The 8,375-nt window shown below is 58.1% G+C and overlaps 1 protein-coding gene across 1 annotated transcript; it reads right to left on the bottom strand.

Annotated features, from left to right (window-relative positions):
• Window positions 1-5: 5 nt before the first annotated feature.
• On the bottom strand, window positions 6-8,072 carry LTK (leukocyte receptor tyrosine kinase). The gene is given in 27 exon segments (XM_036842011.1): window positions 6-461; window positions 463-559; window positions 562-628; window positions 750-819; window positions 895-1,027; window positions 1,126-1,226; window positions 1,329-1,421; window positions 1,560-1,661; window positions 1,757-1,871; window positions 2,049-2,136; window positions 2,273-2,385; window positions 2,900-2,937; window positions 2,939-3,065; window positions 3,337-3,431; window positions 3,843-3,951; window positions 3,954-4,012; window positions 4,396-4,489; window positions 5,418-5,573; window positions 5,651-5,807; window positions 6,040-6,058; window positions 6,060-6,160; window positions 6,162-6,184; window positions 6,332-6,483; window positions 7,093-7,156; window positions 7,159-7,257; window positions 7,355-7,498; window positions 8,069-8,072. Coding segments are annotated over 27 exon segments (2,565 nt in total). The 3' UTR covers window positions 6-316.
• Window positions 8,073-8,375: the final 303 nt, after the last annotated feature.

The following is an 8,375-nucleotide window of genomic DNA, read 5'->3' as shown; positions in this document are numbered from 1 at the left end:
GAGGATATGAGAAGAGCTCTTTATTAGAGGTATCTGTAGTGTTGGGGGCTGCCCAGATGGAGGACGCTAGCGGGGTAAAGGCAATCTAGAGAAGGCTTCCTGCAGGAGGCAATTTCAATTCCCCACCTACACCTGGGAGTTGGGGGAGTAGCCTCTGGTCCCAAATATCAAAGGCTGGGAGCGGCCAGACTCTTGCCCAGGAGGCCTGAGACTGGTTTCCAGGATGGAGGGTCCATGGTGCCAGGCCAGCCCTAAGACAGGCCCAGACATACAGCACAGACTGTGGGGGACAGAGGCTACTTGGAACATAAGCCACCTAGAAGCCTGGGGAGGAGTGCAGGGAGGAACTGCTACCCTCAGTGCCAGAGTCCTCACCCTCAGGGCCCTTTGGGGCCCAGGAACCATAGGTGGGATTCCAAAGGTTCTGAGGTTGGAGACCCCTGGATTTGGAGGGCTTGAGGCCAGGGGCCAAGGAGGCTCCCTCCCCAGCTCTTCAAGCTCCCCGGACTTGGTTCTTGGGTCGGTGGACATCTTAGGCCCCCCAAAGATAGATAGGCTCCCCAGCCCCTTCCTCCTCCAGGATGGGTCCCAGTTCCACCGGAAAGGGTGAATTCAGCACATCAGGGTTCTGTAATGGGAGGGTAGGGGAGCAGGGGGCCACAGTGTTGTTTTATGGCTTCCCTCCTGACCCCCAAGTCCAGGGTGGTCGGCACAGGTCAGGGGGCACACCTGAATGCGCTATTGAAGACCTCCAAGATGCTGGCAAAACTAGGGTGAAGTTCAAGCTGATGCTGCCAGCACTGGGTCATGATATGGTACCTGGGGAGAGGCAGGCGTTCATGCCAACCCATGGCTGTGAAAGACCTCCCTCCTGAGGCAGCACTCCATACTCACACAGGCCTTGGACAGCCCCTGAGAGGGTCCATCCATCCCCCTCAGATGACAAAGTCCAGCACCTCCTGATCGGTGGGCCAAGGGTAGGGCATGTAGTCCAGTGAGATCTTCCAGAGCAGCACTCCAAAAGACCTGCATCACAAGTGGGAGGAACTAAGTGAAGCCCATCAGGCACAGCTTCCCTTTCCCTCACATGAGGTGGCCCAAGGCAGGGGAGGGCGTGTTATCAACAGGAGTCTGTCTTGGATGTGAAGATGCCCTCCAGGAAGGCCTCTGGAGGCATCTACTTGACAGGCAGCAGAACTTGGCTCCCCTTGCCTTAATAACTGGCCCTACACGAGGGAGGAGAGGAGTGATGAATTGTTTAAATGGCCCAAAGGTGCTGGTAAACTCCCTTGGAGCATCAGCCTTCTCCACATCCCCAGGTCCTACACCTGTAGACAGTGCTTGCCATCCCGAAGTCCCCAGTCTTGGCCACTTGGCTGGGTCTGGTGCAGCTCGGCAGGCAGTTCCTGGCAGCAATGTCCCTGCAGAGTCAGGTAAAAAATTCACTGCCAGAACTGAGAAACTCCAGCCTTGATCTTTTCCTTAAAAGTTATGTGGAAGGGCTATTCCTTGGGGAAGGAGTTGGGCTCGGGGTCCCCAGAGCCAGGATCACTTCCAACCTGTGGATGAAGTGATTTTCCTCCAGGTAGTGGCAACCCTGGGCTATGTCCCAAGCCAGCTGGAGAAGGTCTTGCATGGCCAAAGGTGATGGCTGGCCCTGGGTCAGGCAGAAGGCGCATCAGACCATGCAGGTTTGGGGACACATGAACAGGGTCTTCAGAGGGGCCTGGAGGGCTGGGAGAAGGGTCTCATCAGCTGTGGCCACCTATGCCTCAGGAAACTCTTCATGTCCCCTCCAGACATCAACTCCAGCAGAATTAGGCCAGGGGCAGCCTGGATGCTAAGCCCCACGCAGCACAGTGTTCTGATGGCTGACCTTGTTGAGCCAGTGGTGCACATATCCCATCACCAGCAGGGAGAGAAACCATGCCCTAGGCTCCACAGACTGGAGTGAACCTCTGTGTCTCTAGAATTGCTACCTCTCAGCCCCAGGGTGAAGAGAGGCTATTTGTGCAGGCAGTTCTGGGTGCCTTCCTCCCATCTTCCACGCCTGCCCCTGGCCCCAGGTGTACCTGATGATAGTGTCTCCATGAGGAAATCCAGCTGGTCCTATTGAGAGCAGAGTTCTGGCAGAGTCTCGGGAGGCAGAGGGCAGAGCTCCTGAGCGCCCTGGACACTTCAGGAAGTCAGGTTGACCCTAGCTCCAGCTATTGTTCTTTCCTCCCTGGACCCTTCTTTCCTACTGTCAGCTGGAAGCCCCACCCCCTCCCACCTTGATAGTCACCTGCAGGGGGCTGGGGTCCCCAGGAAGGCCAATCACCAGTCCCTCATAGACCTCTCCAAAGGCACCATGGCCCAGGGCTCTGCAGGAAGACAGGTTGGAAGTGAGTGGGTGACTGGGTCTGGGGAGGGTCCTCGAGGGTCCCCCTTGTCCCCCTGATTGCCCTCCATACGCCCAGCTGGCCCTCTCTGAGGGTCTGAGCTCTTCGCATCACGGCATGTCCCCAAGTACAAACCCTGCAAGGGCGACGGTGACTAGGCCAGAGCCAGGGCAGAAGAGAGGGCAGGTGTGGGCTAAGGGGGTGGGGTGGGAGTCTGTGCTAAGGCTTCCCTTAGGTCCTTGCATACACCCTGGGGTGGAAGCAACCCTTGCTCCAAAGGAATCATATCCTAAGGTCCCTACCATCCCAGAACTGGGGATGACAGCTGACTTTGGACAGGTTACTTTCCCTTTAGGAGCTTCTCTGACCTTCATCTTCTCTACACAAGGGGTTTGGACGAGACGTTCTCTGGGATCCATAATTCACCACAACAGGGAGCAGGATGGAGGGTGGGGATTCAGAGGGCACAGGTTCTCAGAAGGAGGGGGAGGACGCAGCTGAGCAGAATGACATTTACTGGGAAACCTCCGTAAGCCCTGGGGGCAGAGGCCAGGACTGGGCCAAGCCCCACCTGGAAGTAGTAGGGGTTGGGGGTTGTCCTGATGGTGGAGGTGAGCTTGCTCAGCTGGAGCTCAGGGCCTGGCAGCCTCATCCACCACAGGCCCTGCCACTTCTTATGGTTCACTGAGGGTGGGAGGAAAAACAGCACACTCTCTACCTGGCCATCAGGCCTGCCCTGACTTGCCCCCTTCCCAGGACACCTCTCCAGATGCCCATTAAGATAAATGTTGTCCTCAGGCCTCCCCAGCTGCTTCTACTCTTAGAACCCCAGAGGAGTCCACCACAGCTCTGCTGGAAGTAGAGGTCTTGAAATCAGCCATGTCTGCCCCTGGGACCCCACAGAAGCCCATCAGTTCAGTGGAGAAATCAGCCATGCTTGCTGGATGCTCCGTACCCAGAATCAGGACCCCACACACCATAGGGAGTCTCAGTGTCAAGATCAACATCACAGCCACCATCAGAATCAAAGGGTCTGAGGGGTGGGCAGGTCTAGAGAGAAAGACACATCTCCAGTGGGAAATGCCTCTCTGTCCCTCTACCCCAAGTTTTACCCATGCCTCAAGACTCAGCTCAAGTGTTAACTTTTCCATGATGCTTTCCCCACTTATCCTAAATGAATGCAACCTCTCCCTCCTGAGAACCCCTAAAATACTTTACACCTCCCATGGCAATTGTCACTATGAGATATATCTAGATATAAATGTAGATGTATATCTAGAGATGGTGATAGATATCTCCCCTCACACACTAGACCACTAGACTATGTGCTCCTTGAAGGCAAAGATGCACCTCCAATCCCCTGCCCAACACCCAACATGGTGCCTGGCACACAGCAGGCATCCTTCCCGTGCCCTACTGCTCCCCCCAGCCCATGGCCCCAGGAGTCCAGACCTCGGACACAGGCAGGACATACCCATGCGGGTGATGTTCTCTGCAGCCAGCTCCATGCCCTCTGGGCACATGCATCTGGCCAACTGGAGCTCTGCCTGCCACTGGCAGATTTTCAAAGGCAGTGACCGCGATTGAGGTATAATCGAATCTCCACCTCTCCATGACTATAAGTAAAAGAACTCATATTGCAGGGTGAGCATGGGGGGCATACGTACTTCTTCCAGCCTCATGGTTAATTTTAGCCCTGGACTTTGGAACAAGGAGCAGTGCCAGGCATCTAGGGTGGGTGGGAGAGCTTGGGGGACTTCTGTCAAGCCTGTATGCTTCCTCTTCTGGGATCCGTGAGCTTGCAGGTAGTTGAAGAGAATTCATAGCAAGAGATATTTGACAAGCAGACCAGAATGCCTCATACTGGCATTACAACTGACAGCCCAGTTCCCAAGTATTCCTGTGGTGTGCAAGAACAGGTAGTTCACAGTGCAGAGTTGGTGGCTCAGATGGGAGGGACTGAGGAAAAGGGCTAGGCTAGCTGAAAGGTGGGGGATAGGGGCCAACACCTGGCAGAGGCTGCAAGTAGAGCTCTCTGTTGGGGTGTATGAAGGATACCCCATCTTCCCCATCAGCCCAGAGGATGTCAGTCTCTGAGGCATCGCCCCCTGGAAATTGAAAGAGAGGGTTTGGCTACAAAATGGGGGATTAAGGGGCACACAGCTGCCTCACAGCTGGGAAGCTGGCTTATGAACAGTGGGGAAGCTGGAGTCTCCCAGTGGAAACCCCGGTGTGGCCTTCTCTACACTCACATTACAGTACAGGTGCTGCCAGCTGGCATGTGGGAGCTGAGGGGCCAGAGAAGTGGGAGAGGAGTAATCAGCTGGAATCTGAAGGCCTGGTTCACGATGGCTGGGATGGCTCCTTGTCTGCCTGAACCTCTCTAATCTCATGTCCTCAGCTATCAAATGGAAGAGGCCCAACCCACATATTCCACTTCTGTGATAATGGAGACGATGCGTATAAAGTACTTATGAACAGTACAGCCCAGACAGACACAAAGGCTCTGTTTCTTTATAGCAGTGGTTTCCAAACTCTGGAGTGTATTAGAATCACCTAGAGGACTGACTAAAACACAGATAGTGGGACCCTCCCCTAAAGTCTCTGATTCAGTAGGTTGAAGGGGGCTGAGAATTTGCATTTCTAACAACTTCTTAGGTGGTGCTGATGCTACTGGCTCAGGGACCACACTTTGAGAACTGCTGACTTAAACTATCCCTGCCTTTCTGCCTCCCTGCTCAGCCTGCTAACTCAGCCAGCTGTAAGTTCCTGGGACTGCTGCAGATCGAGGACGGGACTTGTGATGACAAAGGTCCTGGATGTAAAAGAAAATCGAAGGAGTCCTATCCGCACGTGTGATTTGCAACTTACCTGACCTCCTTTTCTAACAGCTATTACTCTACCTACTCTGACCTGGAGCGTAGCTCAACACCTTTCCTAACTCAACTATCTCCCGAGGGACTAGGTCTGTTCTAAGGCTCTAACCTCACTTCACTCTTGGGGCTGCCCAGGTGCCCTCCCCAAAAGTTCACCTACCCGGGTGGCCGCCGCCGTCTCCCCTGAAGCCGCCGGCTGAGGCCCAGCCAAGCGTAGCCCAGGCCTCCCTGCAGCCCTGGCCACTCTCCGCCCCCTCCCGCGGTGAGCGGCCGGCCGGCAGAGAGGGGGCCCGCGACGTCCAGCCGTCCCCTCCACCTGCGGAGAGACCGCGGGATGGCCGGCCGCGGGGAGGAGGAGCACGGCCTCCTCCCCGCCGCAGCCCGCGCCCTCACCCACCGCCGCGCCTCTCCCGCTGCTTCCCGGCGCCGCCGAGCGGTTCTGCAGTTTTTCGGGGATGGCCTGAGTCCGGCCTCGGTCCTGCCGCCTCAGGTACGCCCGACTGCCTCCTCCGGCCGCCACCAGCAGCGGCTCCAGCTCGCGGGCGCGCAGCTACGCGGCAGCAGCGTTCCGGGGCGCGCCCTCTAGCCGTCGAGCGACGACGACCCGCGCGCTGGGTGAGGGCCCCCGCCCCGGGGACTGGAGTAAGCGAAGGGGCTCCCAGCCAGGCCCAGGGCTCTGGGGACGCCAAGGAGCTCGTGTGCGTGCGCGCCCGCGGGAAGGTTTGCGACCTCAACGCTGAGCGCTGGAGTCGGGCGCGGCCCACGCCGAGGCAAGCAAGTACCCGAAAGACGGCGGTGGCAACCCCCATCCGCTCCGACTCCTGCCCAGCTCCGCGACCCCGGAACCCCTCTGATCCCCTCCGTCGCCGCGTGCTCCTCAGCGGCCGGAGACTCTCCGAGGCAGAACGAGCTGGCTCTCCTGGCTCCCTGGCGGGCGCCCGGGGCCGGAATCAGCGGGGGTCCGGGACCCTCCCCTCTCAGTGCTGAGGTCTTAACCCCAGGAGCGCCCTCTCCTTCCACCCAGCCCTCGCCCTGGGGCGCTTGAGCCGTCCCCCTCTCACTGGCTCCGCTTACCCTCGGACAAGGCGTCCTCTCCCTGCTGCCCTACGAGGATGTAAGGCAGCTCCCCGCGACCAAGGGGGGAAACGGCGGAGAGGAAGACTCCAGGCGCCTGTGACAGGTGGTTCTTGGCACCTTTGCCGCCTGCGGCTCCATAGGCTGAGATCCTGCGGAAAGCAGGGGCTGAGTCCCCGGCCCTTGACCATCGGTCCTCGGGCCGCCCGCCCAGGGCAGAGATTGCTGACAGAGGCAGCTTCAGAAGTTCTTATCTGAAGGACTTGGAGGACGTAGTCGATTTTGAAGGAATGGGGAGACTAGGTGTGCACACCATAAAATCAGATTTTACATTTTTTTTTTTTTTGGCCGCGTCGCACGGCTTGTGGTTTCTTAGTTCCTCGATCTGGGATTGAACCCGGGCCCCCAGCAGTGGAAGCACAGAGTCCTAACCACTGGACCGGCAGGAAATTCCCTAGATTTTACACTTACTTCGCAAGGCTTAATGGAGATGGAGGGAAGCTCAAGCCACCCTTGGTGGCAGCCGCTGGTTAGGGACACTCCACTTGGCAGGAACAGGCTCCTGGGTACGGCTAATTTGGTGGCGACTATTGCCACCTTTCCCCGGGTTCCGCTGGAAGAAGGGACAAAGCCGCCCTGGCCGCTTGTCACTGCGGAATACCCCAAGACGCAAAATGGTGCGTACGCAGCCTTGGTTCCCCTGACCACAGAACCTCAGATTCGCAGGTCACCACCCTCGTCTATTCCTGCTCCGCACTTACAGATACTGGCCGGCGCCCCGCGCCCACCACAACTGCACGCCTTTCAGAGGCCCGGCGGCCCCACTGTCACCACCACACTGCTGCCGGTGTAGTCCCGGCCACACTGTGTGGGCCCGTGTCAGCTGCTGGCCCTGCAGGTGGAGAACAGCCAACGCCCCTCCGTGCCTGGGAACAGGGAGGGAGGAAAGGGTCAAGAGCACCTGCCCCGGCCTGAGGGTCTGCCATGGTGAGTGGAGAAGGGAGGAAGGAGCTAGGAGCTCACCTGGGGGAATCAGGGGAGAGGCTGGCTCAAAGCGGCTAGGCGGTGTGGTGATGTTCAGGTCCCAGGGGCTTGGAACTGGCAGGGGCAAGGGCGAGGATGGGGGAAAAGGTGCCTGGGACCCCAAGCTGGAGCAGAGAATGGCACCTGAAAGGTGACAGGGCAACAGCAGGGTTGGGAGAGGGCACAGAGGTTAACGGGATGGGAGATGAAGAGAAGGCTGCCCTAGCCTCTCACAGCCACACCCCTACCCCCACCCAGTCAGGGCACACCAGCACCTGGAAGCCGGCCCCAAGACAACTCTGGTCGACGAAGGCAGGGCTGGGGGAGGGGGGTGGAAAGGGTGGTGGTGCCCGCTTTTGTCTCTGCAAGTTTTTCCCCTGGAGAGCCCTTCCTAGTGGATGACTTGGCACCGAGCTGAGCTCGGTCCTGCAGGTCCCCCGTCTTTTCTCAACTTACCTTGGTGGTTCTGCCCCCAGGTGGTGCTGAGACCCTAGGGCCTGTCCCTCCTTCCCCAGCCGATATCTGGAACCTCAGATTCAGGCACCCCTGCAATTCTCTGCCTGCACTCCCCATACACTAACCCAGGAGCTTTGGCTGCAAGGGTTTGAGGCCTCTGCAGGAGCCACTTGGGACCCCTTCTGTCTCGACTGTGGTCCCCAAGCCTAGGAAGGTGCCTCTAACATGATGGTTCCCTGACTGCCAAAAGGCACTTACCCATGGCTCTGAGCCACTGCAGCAGCCGGCTGAGCGGACTGGCCCACTGCAGCCAGAGTTGCAGAGTCAGACCTTGCGACTTCAGCCCAGACTTCAGCCCAGACTGCCGCTTATAGGAGTGTCCAGTCGCTAGCTGGAGACCGCTGGGTCCTAAAGCCGGCCTGGCCACTCCCACCTCAGACCCCAGGATGTGAAGGATCTCAGGGTTCACCTCGTACAATTCCGTTGCCTGCGTCAACTCTGTGCACAACTTCTTACTGTGATTTTGGTGATTTGATGTCAGAAGACCAGAGTGCTAGTATTAGCA

Source organism: Balaenoptera musculus, chromosome 2 (assembly GCF_009873245.2).
Source record: "Balaenoptera musculus isolate JJ_BM4_2016_0621 chromosome 2, mBalMus1.pri.v3, whole genome shotgun sequence".
Classification (NCBI taxonomy): Eukaryota; Metazoa; Chordata; class Mammalia; order Artiodactyla; family Balaenopteridae; genus Balaenoptera; species Balaenoptera musculus.
The sequence above is the reverse complement of the archived record's forward strand: the minus strand, read 5'-3'. Positions and strand labels throughout refer to the sequence as shown.